The sequence below is a fragment of the Apodemus sylvaticus genome, chromosome 19, assembly GCF_947179515.1.
Source record: "Apodemus sylvaticus chromosome 19, mApoSyl1.1, whole genome shotgun sequence".
In the NCBI taxonomy this organism is placed as follows: Eukaryota; Metazoa; Chordata; class Mammalia; order Rodentia; family Muridae; genus Apodemus; species Apodemus sylvaticus.
The window spans coordinates 27743026-27761498 of NC_067490.1; the positions used below are offsets into that span (position 1 = coordinate 27743026).

An 18473-nucleotide genomic window follows, 5' to 3' on the forward strand; every position below is an offset into this window, starting at 1 on the left:
GAGGAAGGAAGCTTTTGCCCTTTGCCTGTTTGCCCTCACTCTTGTTGGCAAGTTGGCTAGCAACAGAACCGACTTGTCTGGGATTCCAGTAAATACTGAGGAGCAGCTGAGACGTGCAGCTTCGTGGACCAAACGGCTATCCTGAACTTTCCATCCAGAGACAGATATATACAAGATATACGTGTAAGTATCAATTCTGTCCCTCCAGAGAACTCTAATAGATGTGCACACCTTCTCTACCCCTAGAAAACATTCACAGCCTTGAAACCGTGCGACCTAAACCATCAGCAAGCAGGAGACTCAGCAGAAGCCGGTCTGTTCCTCTCTGCCCAGAGGAAGCTCAGCCTGTTCACCAGACCGCCGCTGTAACAGAGGCAGTGTGTGGGAGACAGAAATGCAGGGCAGAAGAACTCCTTGCATTGTCCGGTCACAGAGATGAATGGGATTCAGAACAGTGAGGTCTCAGCAGTCAGACACTGACTACCTACTTTTAGGACACAGGCTGCTCCTGAGTAAAAATAGACTAGAAGTAACCTTGGAGAGCAACTCTGTGGGTGAAGAGAAAAAATGTACTCGATCAAAACAGTTTTTTCACTTAAAAAAATGCAAGCTCAAACCTCTAGCGTATAAAGTGAAACACACTGGGTTCAAATCAAGGATCAAAGCAGCCGGGAAATGTTAGTCTTTCTTAAATCACAGATTGCAAACACTCTAGAGGTGCCAAGAGGATAGACAGCAAGACCGACAGATGGGTGGATCTAGGGATCTCCCCAGCACCCCCTGTCTGACACTACCACGCTTTGCATCCTTTCAGGAGAAGCAGAAGGAAGCACATTGGTGTGAAAGGCAACAACTCGCTTCCTACTCATTCAGGACATGCACTAAAGACCCCATGTCATTCTGCATCATACTGACCTTTAAAATGTTTCGGCCATCAAAAGATTCTCTTTCCTTGAAGATATACTTGCCATCTGCTGTGTAGAGATTGTACCTGCCTTCAGCTGTAAATAATGCAGAGACAGTGTGAGAGGACTCTGAGAGGGCGTTCCTACCTGTCCTGAGTGTCTGTCCTGAGGCCGCCTAGCAAACTTCTCACCTCCTGCTTTAGAAAGCAACAAGAGGAGGGAGGAGGAGCAGCTGAGAGACAGGGGATGAGGCTCCCGGGCGGGCGGCAGGGCCAACTGTACTGTCTTTATTCTTTCAGCGGGCACTAACTGTACACACTGGTAATTGACAGCTCTCCTCCCACAGACCTCAGTTTCCCACTAAGTCACCTCCGGGGTTTTACAACCCCCAAATAAATGGTATGTGGTTTTAATTGTGTTAAAATACACAAAAGCTCACATATAAACTATTCGAAGTTGTTAGTGTCCGGGCTTTGGGTTGACCTAAGGACTCCTTAAATTGGCTTTGGGGTGGGGGAGTGCTACCATTAAAACTATCGGTACATCCTACACAGGAAGGCAGCAAGTCCACGACCTTGGCCTAAACAAAAACGCTCTAGCAGACTAAGATAATTTAGGTTGCGTGTCCCAAAAGATGTCCTTAAAGGACAGCCAGAAGATTATCAAAGGGAATGGAGATGGGGGGGGGGGGTAACATATCTTTTCTTGTCCTTTGAAGTAAAAATTCAATACAGAGAAGAGCACAGGGAAGAGGAAATTCACAGGCCCTGGAGGACTGTTAACTTTCAGAATGCTGGCTGGCTGTAGCTCGTCCCTGCCTTCCAGCAGACCATGCACGTCGCTCTTTCTACATCTCCATAAGATCATCTACTGCACAGGTCTGCAGAGTCCCAGGTCTAACAACAGCATGAGCAGACACCAGTTTACCTGTGTGGGGGGCTCCTGACCTAGCTCGGAACAGAAAGTGCTCTAAACAAGACCCCACCCTCAGGCATACCCCTCAGCCTAAAAATGGGTTTAAAGCCAGCTGTGGTGGCACACTCCTGTAAAGCCAGCCATGGTGGCACACTCACTCCTATAAAGCCAGCACTTGGGGTGTGGAGGTAGATCAAACGCTCAAGGTCCTGTCCCTTCTGCAGAGCAACCAGGAGACCAGCCTGGGCTACATGAGCAAAACAAACAAAACAGCTTCCCTGCTAAGAAAAAGGAACACAAGCAGTCTGGAAAGAAGTACACCAATGCCAAAGAGACTATTAAGAAGCAGACAGTGTGGGCAGGGGGCGCTCAGGCGGGAGAGTGCTTGTCTTGAAGGCTGAGGGCCACACTGAGCTTAATCACCAGAAACCCATGGGGGTGGGGGCCGGAGCCGGTGCCAGCCAGGCAGTGATGGCACACGCCTGTAATCCCAGCTTTTGGGAGGCAGAGGCAGGCGGATTTCTGAGTTCGAGGCCAGCCTGGTCTATAGAGTGAGTTCCAGGACAGCCAGGGCTACACAGAGAAACCCTGTCTTGGGAAAAAACAAAAACAAAAAAAGCTGGCACCGTGGCACACTTACCCTTTTAGGCCAAGGGCGGCAGAGCTAGGAGGGACTTGGTCTCACTGGACAGCCACCCACCCTTACAGGCCAGTGGGAGACCCTGTGGATGGTATTGAAAGAAGGGGGCGGGGCAGGGAGCCTGGGGCTCTGCTGCTTAGGTAAACTTACCTGGCGTCTCAAATCCTTCTTCGGGGAGAGATGCCCGATGACCAGAAGTAGGGCCTCGCGCACAGTAAACAAGCGCTTTACCCTAAACTGTGCGCCAGGCCTTATCTTATATTTCTGTATGCAAAACCTGACAACCCCGCATGTGACAGAACTAACTGCATGCTAGGCATGCCCCTGCCGCATACACTGGATTCATCAGAGCAAAGGCTTATCAGGGACTCATGGCCACCACTCATTTAAAGCGAGCTAGTCTCTGGCCTTGCTGCTCACTGCCCTGCTGCAGCCCCTCGGGGACTTACCATTGGGATCTTTCCTGAGGAGTGTGTTCATGACCGTGGCGTGCAGTTTCACGCTGGTCCACTCTTTCACGATGAGTCCCAGAGACTGAAAGCGCTCCAGCACTCGATCAACCAGCTCCTGCAGCCTGCAGTGAGAGGCACCGGGACTTTAGTAAACCCCAAAGCACTAATTCCCCACGAATGAAGTGTGCGCTCTGAGCCAGTCCCTGCACCAGCAGTGGCAGAGGCCACAGCCCTCACCAGAGCTCATAGTCTGATTAAGAACAAGTCACTACCATTTAGGTGACACAAGCCTGTAATTCCAGGAGACAGAGGTAGGGAGTCATAACTTTGTTGTTTTGTTTGTTTGTGAGTAAGGTCTCACTATGTAGCACTGACTAGCCTAGAACTCACTATGTAGACCAGGCTGGCCTCAGATTTACAGAGATCAGCCTGCCTTTGCTTCCCAAGGATTGAGATGAAAGCTGTGGCCACCGAGCCTAGCAGGATCATAAGCTTGAAGCAAACATGAGACACACAGAGTGCCGGGGCAGCCCGGGTCACAAAACAAGATCCTGGGGTGGGGGTGGGGGGAAAGAGATGCCACAGCAATGCAATATTGATTGTACAACAGTAGTTGACTACATGGAAACATAGGTCTAATCGTGTTCTTGAAGGATTAATAAAGATTCACAGACAAACCAGAAAGGTTTGGCCACTTCAAGTTATTAAAAAGCAGTTCACACAAGACTGCACGGCAGAGGGTCACAGAGGCAGTCTGCTGGTGACTAGACCCCTGTGACAGAGTAAGAAGGGCTGGATGTGAAGCAGTGGCCAGTGCCCACAGTCAAGCTCTGCACAGGGACGGCTGGGACCCAAAGTCCACTTCTGCGCTGACTCTGGGAAGGAGAAAGTGTTTCCAAAGAGGAGAGCAGACAAGAAAGGGGCAGCTGCACAGGACCGGTGGGTGGCTTCTGACGAAGAAAGAACAGCAGGCAATGCACTGGCCGAGCACAGCGCGCCGAGCCGCTAAATCACTTCGCCAGCACAGCACATGGCTACCTGAAGGTACCAGGGGTGGTGCTAAGCAGAAGCAGCTGTGGAACTTGAACAAGGTCATGTGACTTCTAAGTGGCAAATCCAAACTTACACACACACACACACACACACACACACACACTTCAGGGGCTGAGGTGTTGCTAGTAGTAGAATGTGTGATTAGTATGTATAAGGCTCCAAAGTCAATCTCAGCACTGAAATAATTTTCCTATTAATTTAAAAATGTCTTTCTTTTCTTACCTTTTGTGTATGTGTGAGAGAGAGAGAGAGCGCAAGAACAAGCAAGCCAGCCAAGTTGGGCCCACACGTGACAGTGCAGCATGGAGGGGAGGCCAGAGGATAACTCGTGGGGGTCAGCTCTCTCTCCACCATGGAGGTCTGGGGATTGAACTCCCAAGCTCTTCAAGTTCTCTTGGCCACAAGCACCTTTATCTGCTGAGCCATCTCGTCAGCACCTTTTTCATAATTGTTTCAGTTAGTGTACAGAATGATGGGTTTCATTATACCATTTTCATGTGTACATACATATCCTTGGCTTTGTCATAGTCACCCTCCTGCTAACCTCCCGTATCCCTCTCCCCACAAGACCATTCTAATTAAAGATGAGTTTTAAAAAAATCAGCGCAGGCCAGTCTGCCTTCAGAGTCCAAGTCCTCGGGACCCCACCATGAATGCGGAAATGGCAATACTGCCTACACTGGCTGGCACTCTGGGCACGAGCAAGAACTCTGAAGGCTCCATGGGAAGAGCGGTCCACACATGGGAGGGGAGAGAAGGAAGATAGCCCCTGAGGCCTGGAGCTGGTGGCAGGCAGCGCAGCACTGAAGCCATGAAGACTCACTGCTGTCAGGGGTGGGGCTACGCTGCACCCTGCTAGAAGGGTAGCCCAGGACAGCAGGTCTGCAGGACACTGCAGGCACATGTGTCCAAGGACAGTCAGTAACCCAAGTCTGACGTTCAGCGGAGGCCGTCAGCTCAGCGTCCTTCAGCTAGGTACGCGACACACGACACACACACGGCCTTGGAAGATGGAGGCGGGAGGTCAAGGTCTAGAGCCAGCCTGGGCTACATGAGACCCTGACTCACTAAACCAAAAAGAGTACTAAAAGCACAGGGGGTGCAGCCTGGACGGAGGGTTAGGAGTGTGGCGAGGACCAGCTGTGGGCAGCTGCCGGGGCGCAGCCCTGCGAAAGGGTGGAGAAGGAACCGGAAGACAGGCTGGAAGGAGTGCCAGTGGGCACAGACAGCTCGGGCAGCAGGGGCCAGGGGACACCTGTGACAAAGCAGTTTCCTGGCCACACCAGAGTCCGAAGTCTTGGGACAGAGGACGGGGGAGGAATGGGGCAGGGGTTCGGCAAGGGCAGGCCAGGAGAGGAAGGAATGAGAGCCTTTGGTCACAAGAAGCAGTGCAGGCAGGCACTGCTGAACTCTAAAAAGCCTACTACAGAGGTGGGCGGGGAAGATGTGCCTTCATAATTGTCCCTTAAATTGCTTCCTGTTTATAGAAACAACATGCTCATTAAAAAGCTGAGAAAGGTCAGAGAGCATAAGAAGGGAAACAGCCCCATAAACACCCCAGTGTTTATCTGGGGGCGGGGAGGTGTCATCAGCAGAAACTGTCAGCATCAGAGCATCCTTATACACTGACACGGTGTATGAGGATGCTCTGATGGACGGTGAGCATCTCAGGGCCACCAGACTCGGCTGGGGGGTTGGGGAGATGGCCCAACAGTTAAGAGCAATGTCTGCTCTTCCAGAGGTCCTGAGTTCAATTCCCAGCACCCACATGGTGGCTCACAACCATCTGTAACGGGATCTGATGCCCTCTATTGCTGTGTCTGAAGACAGTTACTTATATATATAAAATAAATAAATCTTAAAAGAATATAGCACTGGGCTCTATTCTGGTAAACAACAACAACAACAACAACACAACCTAGCCAAGGTGGACTGCACCTTTCCTCCCGGCACTCAGGAGGTGCAGGCAGGTAGACAGAAGTTCAAAGTCATCCTTGGTTAGAGAGAGAGAAAGTCCAAGGTCAGCCTGGGCTGTATGAAACCCTGACTGAAAATGAGCTGCAGGAAAGTATAATGAAATTCTATTTCTTTAAAATAATACATATAAACAATGACTCTTGGTGGCTTTTACTCTGGGAAGGAACACTAGGAAATTAGGGGTAGCAGGTTAATTTTTATTTTATTCATTTAAAAAAAATTAAAAAAACCAAAAAGGTTTATCTGCGAAGGGAGAGAACAATTTATAAACAGTGATGCTGGCATGTGAAGATATAACATCTAACCTCACGATGCCAAGGGCCGGCCTTGGCTTGGAGAGGGTTCTTGAGAAGGGGTGTTTGGGAGTGGTGACAGAAAGGAATTGAAGACAAAAGATGGGGTGCAAGCCTTGTAGTCTGCTCAAGATGGCTCCCTAGACAGCTCTGCACATAGCTCTTGGCTCTGTAAGTCTGGTCAGTGGAGCTCTCTGCTCGAGACAGCTCTCTCGTGCTAGAAGAAAATTCTAAAAGCTCTCTGGATAACTCATGGGTTTTCTAACCAAAGTCAGCACGGCTGCTAGAAAAAAAATTCTAAAAGAGCTGTGTTTGCAGCCAGGTGGTGGTGGCGCACACCTGTAATCCCAGCACTCTGGGAGGCAGAGGCAGGCGGATTTCTGAGTTTGAGGCCAGCCTGGTCTACAGAGTGAGTTCCAGGACAGCCAGGGGCTACACAGAGAAACCCTGTCTCAAAACAAACAAACAAACAAACAAACAAACAAAAAAAACTCATTAGCTCCTTGATTCTTTTTTTTTTTTTTTTTTTTTTGGTTTTTTCCAAGACAGGGCTTCTCTGTGTAGCCCTGGCTGTCCAAACTCAGAAATCCGCCTGCCTCTGTCTCCCAAGTGCTAGGGTTAAAGGCATGAGCCACTATTGCCTGGAAGCCCCTTGATTCTTAGAAGACAGCAAGCAAAGTTTTTCTTAAAAAAACAAGTTCAGAGCTCTGTCTCCCAGGCTGACCTTGACCTCAGGAATTAGCTTTCCGACAAGCTGGCTCATAATGTAGCTGCCTCTGTTCTTTTAGATCTGTGAAGTCCCTCATGTAATTCATATTGCATATTTATATTTTGCATAATTGAGAAATTATGTATTTTTGAACTCATGTTTTCAGACTTCTTTTTCACAGCCTTAAGGTTTGTCCTGAAGGTCACAGCAGTTTGCCATTCTTGTTAAGGACATAGAGATACCCTCACCTCACCTCCCGCCTTACACCTAGCAACCATCAACACTGTGGAGGCCCACGCCTTGTTGGCTCAGTTCAGGGGCAGGAAACCACGTCACACCGTCCCTTCCAAATGGCTATGCAGGACTCCGGCACCAAAACATACAAACACAACTCTCCCATTTGCCAGTTCTCAGCAGCCAGGCTATAGACACTTCTTTTTCTGTTTTGCTTTTATTTTTTAATGTATTTGTTTCTTTAACCATGGAGATCAGAGAATAACTTGAGAAGTTGGTTCTCTCCTTCCACCCCATGGGGCCCAGGGAGTTTGCTGCAGTCTAGGCCTTGAATTCACAGTGGAGCTAAGAATGACCTTGAACTCCACCTTGGCCTCCCTCCAGAGAGAGGAGAACACAGGAGTGTGCCACTGCGCCCAGCAGAATCCTTTTAAGCATGTATTTAGATATGCTTTTGAATCTGACAGGGATATTATTAGATTTCCAAATCTGCATCACCCTTGTACCCCTGGCATGAACTAGCTCAGCCATCTCGCTACCCTCCACCCTAGGAAAAATGCCCATTCAAGCAGATTTTACTTTTTTGCATCCAATTATTGATTCCCAGTGCCACTGCTCTGATGTGGGCCGTCTTGCTTCTCCAAACTACTCTGATGGCTCCTAAAGGTCTGGCTCCTGGTCCTATGGAAATGGCTCCTGGCCCTGGCTCTCCCTTACAGTTATGTGTACAGCACAGGACTTCTTTAAATGCATAGAAAGCCATGTCGGGCAAAATGGCATCTTTAAAGAATGGTGTCTGTACAAGACCCAGTCAGCCCCATTCTACCACGGAGGGAGAAGAAGGGCTCAGGAGCCCCGCCCTGACTGAGGAGCCCTAGACAGCTGATGGTCACTGGAGAAGGGAGAGTCAGAGCTCTGGTAACGTGTAGCTAACGACAAGTTGGCCATGCTCCAGAGGACAGCCCTACACCCAGGAGTCTGTGGGTAGCATAAACTGGACTACTGGGTTATTTTTAAGAAAGAGCAGTGTGCTGGAGACATGGCTCAGTGATTAAGGGCACTGCTGCTTTTTCAGAGGATCCAGGTTCAATTCCCAGATCCCAGCGCCCAGCTCAGAACCATCTCTAACTCCAGTCCTAGAGGATCTGACTCCCCTTCTGATCTCTGAGGGCACCAGGCACACATGTGATATAAAAACATAGATACAAGCCCAGCGGTGGTGGCGCACGCCTTTAGTCCCAGCACTTGGGAGGCAGAAGCAGGTGGATTTTTTTTTTGAGTTTGAGGCCAGCCTGGTCTACAGAGTGAGTTTCAGGACAGCCAGGGCTACACAGAGAAACCCTATCTCAAAGGAAAAAAAAACAAAAAACAAACAAAAAAAAAACAAGCAAAACACATACACACATATACAATACGTTTTTAAATTTAAAGCTTTAAAAAAAAAGTAGACAGGAAGTAGGGGGAGAGGGCTGTGGAAAGGACAAGATCAAAAAATGTTAAACAGCCGGACAGTGGTGGCACACGCCTGTAGTCCCAGCATTCTGGGAGGCAGAGGCAGGAGGATTTCTGAGTTCGAGGCCAGCCTGGTCTACAGAGTGAGTTCCAGGACAGCCAGGGCTACACAGAGAAACCCTGTCTCAAAAAACCAAAAAAAAAAAAAAAAAAAAAACAAAAAACAAAAAACAAAAAACAAAAAAGTTAAATAAACTTTTCAAAGAATTAACAAACGCTTTTGAATGGCTTCTGTGGTGGTCTGAATAGGAATGACCCCCATAGGCTGACAGGTTTGGATTCTTGGTCTTTAGGGAGAGGCACTACTTGAGAGGGATTACAAGGTGTGGCCTTTTTTAGAGGAAGTATGGGCTGTGAGGCCCAGTGGCTCTCTTCCTGCTGCCTTCAGATCGGGATGTAAGCTCTCAGCTACACGCCTGCCTACGTGCCACCCTGCTCTCCCAATCGTGGAGATGACAGACTAACCTCTGAAGCTGTAAGGCAGCCCCAATAAGTGCTTTTCCTTTATGAGTGTTGCTGAGCCCGGTGTCTCTTCATAGCAGAAGAACACAGACTAACACAGCATCCATTATTGAATACACAAATCTCTTACAGTTTACAATTTCCTGCACAAATTCTTACAAGTGCTTTGTCATATTTATTCCTAATTATCTTGTAATTTTTGTTGCTATAATGAGTACACAGATTTTAGCTTTCAAATGATGCTTTCTGTTGGGTTAATAACTGTAATTATTATATTGACTTTATACAAACAACCTTATTAAACAAAAACAAAGCAAAACAAAACAAAAACCAGTCTTATGTAGCACTTTCTAGCCTGAGACCTCCCTATGGGCTTCAATTTCAGGAGAGACCCTGTCTCAAAAGCAAATTAATAAATGAAGTAGAGAACAGAGAAAGAAACCCTCTGCATACACACACACACACACACACACACACACACACACACACACACACATCACATATAGACAGAGGCATGCACACACACACACATATCACACATAGACACAGGCATGCACATACACATATGACACATAGACACAGGCATGTATACATATACATCATACATAGACAGGGCATGCATGCACACACACATACACATCACGCACACACACACACACTACACATAGACACAGGTGCACACACACATATCACACACTTTAAAAGGAGCCATGTCTTACTCCCATAGCAATTAGCACAACTCTAAATTTCCTTGGACAAAGGACATATTCCAGAAGGTCTGTAAGTTGACTTAAACTAGAGCTTTAGAATACATATGTCTCTTAGAAAGTATACATCTGGGAAGGGAGAATTCGTAAGTCCTGAAATCACAGCTGTTACTCCTGGGGAGAAATGGGCAATAAAAGGTCAAAGTAGGGGCTGGAGAGATGGCTCAGCAGGTAAGAACACTAACTGCTCTTCCGAAGGTCCTGAGTTCAAATCCCAGCAACCACATGGTGGCTCACAACCATCCGTAATGAAATCAGATGCCCTCTTCTGGTGTGTCTGAAGACAGCTACAGTGTACTTACATATAACAATAAATAAATAAATCTTAAAAAAAAAAAAAGAAAAAAAAAAGGTCAAAGTAGAGCAGTAGAAGAGATGGGAATGACTGAGAAATGTTCTTGAACGGACACGCTGGACTCAGTGCCAGTTGGCTGTTTAATTCACAAAGATTTGACAAGAAGTTGTTCACCAACTGTGTGAGAGCCGGCTTTGTGGGGACCTTCTGTGGGGACCGTTCTGATGAGCTGGCCAAGGAGCCCTGAGCTCTCTATCAGTGAGGGGATGACCCAGTGTGAGAGCTGTCTTCAAAAGAAACTTAGTTCTGTGGTCTGATTTTTTCCATTCTCACACCTGCATCTATCTCTGCAGATGAGGACCTAGAGAGGCAAGGGTCAGAGCAGTACCACGAAGGGAAACGCAGTGAAAACACTCACGGCAGAAAGCACGCCGTTCTTTCTGAGCTCCTTTCTTCTCCCCTCCCCTGTCGGAAGCCGACAAGAACAGAGGAAGTCCTAACTGTCTGGTCTCGGCCACGTGTGCCTTAAACAGAACTGAAGTAGACATGAGAACGTTTCATTATTGTGCAGAATCAAACATCATAATCTCACGCAATTTCCCGTGTGTCTTCCTGTCTCACAACACTGAGTTTGGAGATCGTGTCTGCATACCAGCCTCTACCTTATGTGGGTACTGCGAAGGTCACAGGAAGATAGTATATGTGTGCAGTCCTGGGGATCAGACCCAGGCCCTTGACAGTATTACACATGAGCTCTACCACGGTTCCATTCTGGCCTGGCACACTAAATGGTAACCAAAATTTAACCATACTTTCTCCAGAATGACAGCTTTAGGTGTCAGAGGCAGGAATTTCATACTACAAGCTCTTCTGTGTATTCTGTGGAGTCCTGGGACATAGGGGGTCATGAGGTCAAAACTATTTTTATCACTGCAGGGGCTGTGTGTGGCACACGTGCAGGTCAGATGACAACGCTCTGAAGCTGTGTATCTTCCACACTCGCATGAGTTCAGGCTGCTGGGATTGAACGTCAAGCACCTAGACCTCCTCAACTGTTGGGGTGGCCTCAAGAACAATGGGAAGCCGGGCAGTGGTGGCGCACACCTGAAATCTCAGAACTCTGGGAGGCAGAGACGGGCGGATTTCTGAGTTCGAGGCCAGCCTGGTCTACAGAGTGAGTTCCAGGACACCCAGGGCTACACAGAGAAACCCTGTCTCAAAAAAAACCAAATCCAAAAAAAAAAAAACAAACAAAAAAGCAAACAAACAAACAAAAAGAACAGTGGGAAAACATTAGCTGGAGCATGGCTCAGAGGTAGAGCACATGTCGGCCATGGTGTGACATATTATTGCTGCTTTGACTGGATGACATTTGCCATCAGGGTACAAGAGCAACAGTGCAGCCCAGCATAGTCACATGACCCTGAAATCCCCGTACTTAGAAGGCTGAGGCACGAGGACTTAGAGTCTCAAACTAATGCAAAAAGCAATGCTGCACAGAACTGGGGACCCTCAGCACAGAGACTGTGGCAGCACCTGGCTATTTTACTAGTAACAGTCTTCACTAAACATTTGCAGCTTGAAAAAGCCGACACCGTTTACCCTTGAATTTTGCTCCGTGAGCACACATCCTTTCACAGTCTTGTGGTGAAACTGCCATTCTGTATGGAGCACTTGGCCGCAGGCACCCTAAGTGATGGCTGTCTGGAGGAGCTGGCGCCCAGCCATCTGTCCGCCCGGCACCACTTGTACCGGAGCGCACTGACAGGCAGGCCATGGCTGGTCAGACTCTGCTGCTTCTTTTCCTTTTCTCTGTTGGGTTTTTTTGTTTTGTTTTGGTTTTTTGTTTCTTTTTTTGTTGTTTTTTGTTTTTTTTGTTTTTTTGTTTTTTTTTGAGACAGGCCCTCATTCTGCAGGCTTGACTGTCCTTAAACTCACTCTGTAGACCAGGTTAGCCCAAACTCACAAAGATCTGCCTGCCTCTGCCTCCTGAGTGCTGGGATCAGGAATGTGGGCCACTCCTGACTTTCGCAGATATTTTTTCTTTAAAGAGAATTTAAAGGAAAACAATCAGCATTCTTTGCCAATAATAAAATTTGAACTTTCAGATGAAAATTAGCAATTTAAAGAATTATATAGTAGCCATCATGGACTTCACAACTTCATAGTGCTTAAAGATTTTGATAACAGTAGTAACACTAGCACTTATTTTAAAAACAGCAACAAAATAAAATGTAGAAGACTTTTATAATTTAGCAAACCATGATTTTCTTCTACCTTTTTGAGGGAGGATTTTTTGTTGTTGTTGTTAAGACAAGGACTCATGTAGCTCAAACTAAGCCAAAATTCACTATGTAGCTGAAGATGATCACGAGTCCATCCCTAAGCCTCTGCTTGTACCTCCTAAATGGTGGAATTTTAAGCATGAACTATTATCCTGATTGAAGCCTTTTCTTCTTTTCAGCCCCAGGTCCTCACACTAGGCCAGGACTCTACCACTGAGCTGTACTTCCAGCCCCAAACTATTTTCTAAAAGAGAAAGGTTACAAAAACTGTATGTGGGTTAAAGATCTCATCAAAATGTGTGTGGGGGGGTATGTGGGGGGGGGGTGTGTAGGGGGTGTGTGTGGGGTGTATTCCGGGTGTGTGTGTGTGTGTGTGTGTGTGTGTATGTGTGTGTGTGGTGGTGGTGGTGGCAGCGGCGGTGGCGGCATAGGAACACTGCCTGCGGGTCATGGAGACAGTGACTCTCACTCACTGACCTGGAGTTCACCATTTGATTAGGATGCTGGCCAGTGGGTGGGATTCTTCCCTTCTCTGCCTCCCAGCTCTGGGTTGCAGGCGTGATACCACACTCAGCACTATCTGGGTGCTGGGGACCAAACTCTGGCCTCATGTTGCACAGCAAGCATTTTACTAAGCTATCTACCCAGCCTCTAGAATTGCTGTTGTTGCTGTTTTACAAGACAGGGTTTCTCTGGGTAGCTCTGGCTGTTCTGGCAATCTGTAGACCAGGCTGGACCATGCACCTTAATCCTACTCATCTCCCTGTCCCTAATATCTACCCTCTGCCCTTACAACCTCCCTCCCAAAAGGAAATAAAAAACAAAAAACAGAAATCTGTCCTAGCTGGGCAGTGGTGGTGCACTGGTGCACGCCTTTAATCCCAGCACTTGGGAGGCAGAGGCAGGCAGATTTCTGAGTTCAAGGCCAGCCTGGTCTACAGGGTGAGTTCCAGGACAGCCAGGGCTACACAGAAGAAACCCTGTCTCGAAAAAACAAATCCAAAAAAACAAACCAAAAAAAAAAAAAAAAAAGAAAGAAAGAAAGAAAGAAAGAAAGAGAAAAGAAATCTGTCCCACAGTACAGCCTTCCGTCCACACGTGTGTATAAAGCAGAGGCTTCTGCTACGCTCTCAATGCTGGTCCCTCTCAGGGACTCCTTCAGATATCCTGTTGCTGCCCTGGGTCACAGAGAGCCCGTAGTTTTGGCTCTGCGGGACCAGCCCCTCACAGGCTCCAGCAGTTCACAGATGGGACAGATGCTGGGCTTGGCTCCTACAAAGCCCTGGATCTAGGACTGGATGGTATCTGAGTTGTTCACCACCAACTTTCCCATGCTCCCCCGTTGCCCAGGTGATGATTAGGGACCAAATCTTCAGCACTGCCACAGCTAGGGACAGCGCTACCATTATTTTTAAAGATGTTAACGTACACTTAATCTCTAAGGTTTAATTTCAATAAACATTAATAATTATTAAATAATTAATGTAATATTTATATATTATTATCATTATAATATATTAATGATTAAGTACTGATAGATACAATCCAGAACAAAAGCTCTCTGAAGTGTCCTAACTTTTAAGAATTTGAAGCGATTGTCAAAGTTTTACTATCTTCTATCTTAGTTCATTCACTGTTGGAAAATAACCTCCTCCGTTCATAGCAGAATTACAATAACCCAAAGGCATTTAAACAGTTACATCCTAGAACACAGATAAAGCATCCATGTCAGGTATCAAGTTCCAAGTTCCAGCCTGCTATCACTGTATGGGGATGCCTCTGTACTTTGTAAAGGAGGCAATGTTAAAGAGCAATGTGTCCTTGGATTTAAAGTAATTTCATTAGTATGATCATATGCTAAGGATCAAAGAGACGACTGAGTCGGGGGCTGGAGAGACGGCTCACTGGTTAGCAGCACCAGACACTCTCTTACAAAGGACATAGATTTGGCTCCCAGCACCTCCATGGCAGTTCACAAGCATCCATAACTCCAATTCCAGAGAGATCCAATGCCTCTGACCTCTGCAGACACCAGGGGAACTGAGATGCATGCAAGCAAAACATTCACAAAATAAAAGTAAAGAGATGGTCAAACACAGGAGCCTGCCTCCCACTGCCACGCCTGACCCACGCCCAGGGCTTGATCCCTGGGACCCACAAAGCACACAAAGGAAACACACTCCTGCGAATTGTTCTCTGTCCATATGCATGTCCACACAGATACACAATAAATACATGTAACAAAAACAGTTTTCAAAAAAAGATAAAGGCAATGGCTTGAATTCTAGACTGAGAGTCTCTGGTCTCTGATGTTTGGATGATGTTACCACACTGATGTTAGCACATGCCAAGGGATGTTCTTAAGTTTTACTTTTTTCAAGACATGATTCTCTGTGTAGCCCTGGCGTCCTGGACTCACTCTGTAGACCAAGCCGGCTCAAATTCCGAAATCCACCTGCCTCTGCCTCCAGACTGCTGGGATTAAAGGTGTGCGCCACCATAAGCCGGTTTGTTCTTCACATTTCATGTAGTGTTATCTTAACAATTCCATGACAGTTGGATTGTTATTCCCATGTTGTCCGCTATTCACCAATCACCATCGGAACCTGCCTGCTTACATCCAAGTATGCTGAAAAACACAACCTACTTCAATAAAGAACTGACTGTTCGGATCAACACTCCCTATTCCAAGAGTCTTTTAGGCTGGTAGTCACGACCTGTCCTCTCTGACTGTGTGAGCACTCCTGCTTTAATGAACAAAGAGCCGGGCCCGCTGGTGCAAACATGTGACCCTAGGGCTTGGAAGGCTGGGGCAGAAAAGGGTTGAGCTTGAGGTGATGCCTTGCAAACCCCGAAGGCCCCCAACTTCTGAGACCTCTCAGATTTAGCACACCTAAAACCCACCTGTTGGAGCCGTCCTTCATGTGCACCTTGGCATAAAGAACATCCACCATAGCAGGGTCGTCATTCATGTATTCGATCCCCGCCATCTCTACTTCCAGGGGTTTGCCTCCAGAAATGTCACTGCCAAAGAAAAGACAGTAGGTTTTTAGGCTGTGTAAGAGAAGGACCTGCAATATTGTGAAAGATGGTTAATATGCATGGTCAAGTTGTACAAGAACTGACTTGTGGGGTTGTTGTTGTTTCCAGCAACACAGTCTAGCTATCCTAGTTTAAAGATAATATATGTCCGATGCCCACAGCTGTGAATACAGAAGAGTATCTGCAGCACCATACCATGTCCCGTCAATACTCAGGATGAGCTCTAAGGGATGGCATGATTGGCAACACCATTCCAGGTGCTGGCCCTTCTCTCTTCATCACTTCTTCAAGTTACAAGAAGCAAGATGTGCACACCAAGAACACATCCCCAGGAGCACCCAGAACATTAATGAAAAGCCTCCTCAGACTCATCTGCAAGCGAGTCCCTTCCTAGGGAACACCGCAAGGGAAGGTCGGCACAGACAACCACAGCTGCTGGACCAAGTCACTGCTTGGGATTTTGTTTGGGGTGCGCTTAAAGCAATATTTGAATCTATTAAGAAAAACCTTCCATATAGATTTACGCAGGGGCATTAAAGGAGAGAGGGGGGAAGAGGGTCAGGCAGGTTTAGGACAATGACAGTACACACTACAATATGGAGGGTCAGGCAGGTTTAGGACAATGACAGTACACACTACAATATGGAGGGTCAGGCAGGTTTAGGACAATGACAGTACACACTACAATATGGAGGGTCAGGCAGGTTTAGGACAATGACAGTACACACTACAATATGGAGGGTCAGGCAGGTTTAGGACAATGATAGTACACACTACAATATGGAGGGTCAGGCAGGTTTAGGACAATGACAGTACACACTACAATATGGGCGCAACCTTCTCAAGAGGAGTTACCCTGTATCTTAATAAACCCCATATATGAATTTGACGGCTTCTGAACTTACACTGTGTCTTAGTTACTTTTCTATTGCCATGACAAACACCATGACCAAGCAACTTTAAAAAGGAAACATTTAACTTGGAGCTCACGGTCCTAGCATGTTAGTCCATGACCAACGTGGTGAGCATGGCAGCAGCAGGCATGGAGCTAAGACAGCAGCGGAGCACCCATCTCAATCCACAAGCACGAGGCAGAGAGCACTGACTAGAACAGCAGGGCCGCCCCCAGTGACACACCCCTCCAACAATTCTACCCTCTAGGGGCCAAGCAGTTAAGCATGTGAGCCATTCTATATCTTAACTGGAAGGCAGCCAGGAGAAGAACCACTCTGGCCAGACTTGAGCATATATATGAGATCTCAAAGCCCACCCCCACAGGAAACTATACCTTCTCCAATAAGGCCACACCTCCTAAAATAGTGTCACTTCCCATGGTCCAAGCATATTCAAACTACCACAATCCCTATAAAATACCTTAAATAAAACAGATGCTCAAGGGATCTCTCGTCATAATAGAATAAATGCCCCACCATCTGGGGAAAGCTGCTCTGGACAGGTTGAGAGGCATGTGGTCACAGCCTGCCATCTGAGCCCTGAGACCTGCTCCTTAGGTCTGCCTTGCACCTTAGGTCACCATGGAAAACCCGTGACTGTCACAGTGCCTTACAGCTTCCTCCTTTGGCCAGCTGCAGAGACCTCCCTCCTCATTCAAACTCTGTGGTTTGCCCAGTGTCCCCACCTAGGCCTTGAACACTCAAGAGATCTGAGTGCTCCTGTGTGTGTGTGGGGTCGGGGGGATGATTCCTGTGGAATTATCGTCCAAGCAGGAGATGCTGAAGGTCAGGAAAAGCTGCAACTGAAAGGATAAAAAAATACAGCCTAACTCCAGCCTTCTAAGGAGCCCCAAACACTTCATATTCCAGAGCCCGCTCTTTGTGCTCTTTGTTAGAAACTAGGTAAAAGGTCACATTCCAGAGCCCGCCCTTTGTTCAGAGCTAGGCAAAAAGGCCTTGAATAGGTGATCATGGCCCCACAAGGTAACTGGAAATGAGCTAAGCTTATCTTGCTTCTGTAAACTGCTTACGCCATTACCCCTATCCAGGAGTTCATGCAGCTATAGACATCCAAGAAAATAAGAAACTAATTGGTCCACTGAGCACAGGCTCTGATAATTTAAACTGACTGGCCTAAAAACTATGGAGTGGTACAAATCGATTGGCTCTCATTAAGGAATGATTGGTTGGTGATTCACAGGCTCTAGATGCTAAGGAATGATTGGTTGGTGATTCGCGGGCTCTCGATGCTAAGGAATGATTGGTTGGTGAATCGTGGGGTTCGTATAAAAGCTGTCCCAATTCTGCACTCAGGGTCCACAGTCCTCTAGCCCTGCGTCGTGTACGGCCGTGGAACCCAGGATTCTGGAATAAAGAAATCCTCATGTTATTGCATCAAGACCGTTTCTCGCGAGTGATTTGGGTGTCGCCTTCCGAGGCGTGGGGTGCTGGGATGCCCTGGGTTTTTTGGGGGTCTTACACAACCACTGGGGTACTCCCTCACCAGCCAGACAGGTGGATAGGTGTCTGCGGTGCAGTCTCTGCAGAGACTGAGTGGCTGGCTGTGTGAGGCCAGTGTGGAGCCACTCTGAGCAAAAGGGGATTCCAGCACTGGCTAAGAAACGAGACCAGCTGAGACACTGAGGTGCCACACTCACCCGTGTGTCAAGCTGTGAACATGCTGGGATTGCAGCCATGCCTGGAGTACCATATGGAATCATCCTGAAGAGGAAGGTAGCGTGGGCAGGCAAGAGAAGTCGATAACTCCAGACTGGACCCAAGCAACCCACATTTTATGGCACGATTCATAAGTCTCCCTAGAGCTATGCCTCAGATAAAGCAGGACATTTGAAAACATTCTAGCTCATAGAAAGCCTGAAATCTCATCAGATATGTCTCCATTCCAAGTACTGATTAGAGGATTCAATACAAGAGGCTATCATTCAAGTCTATCCAAGCACATGCAAGAAAACGTGTTT

The 18473-nt window shown here is 47.4% G+C and overlaps 1 protein-coding gene across 4 annotated transcripts in view; it reads right to left on the reverse strand.

Moving 5' to 3' along the window:
• Window positions 1–18473, reverse strand: part of Ascc1 (activating signal cointegrator 1 complex subunit 1) — a 93917-nt gene that overhangs the window by 29329 nt on the left and 46115 nt on the right. For all 4 annotated transcript variants that reach the window (XM_052163615.1, XM_052163616.1, XM_052163618.1 and 1 more), the window contains exons 7-9: window positions 15404–15523; window positions 2910–3034; window positions 916–1001 (exon numbers count right to left, since the gene is read on the reverse strand). In XM_052163615.1, coding sequence (XP_052019575.1) covers window positions 916–1001; window positions 2910–3034; window positions 15404–15523 — 331 coding nt within the window. The remainder of the gene's footprint in view (window positions 1–915; window positions 1002–2909; window positions 3035–15403; window positions 15524–18473) is intronic.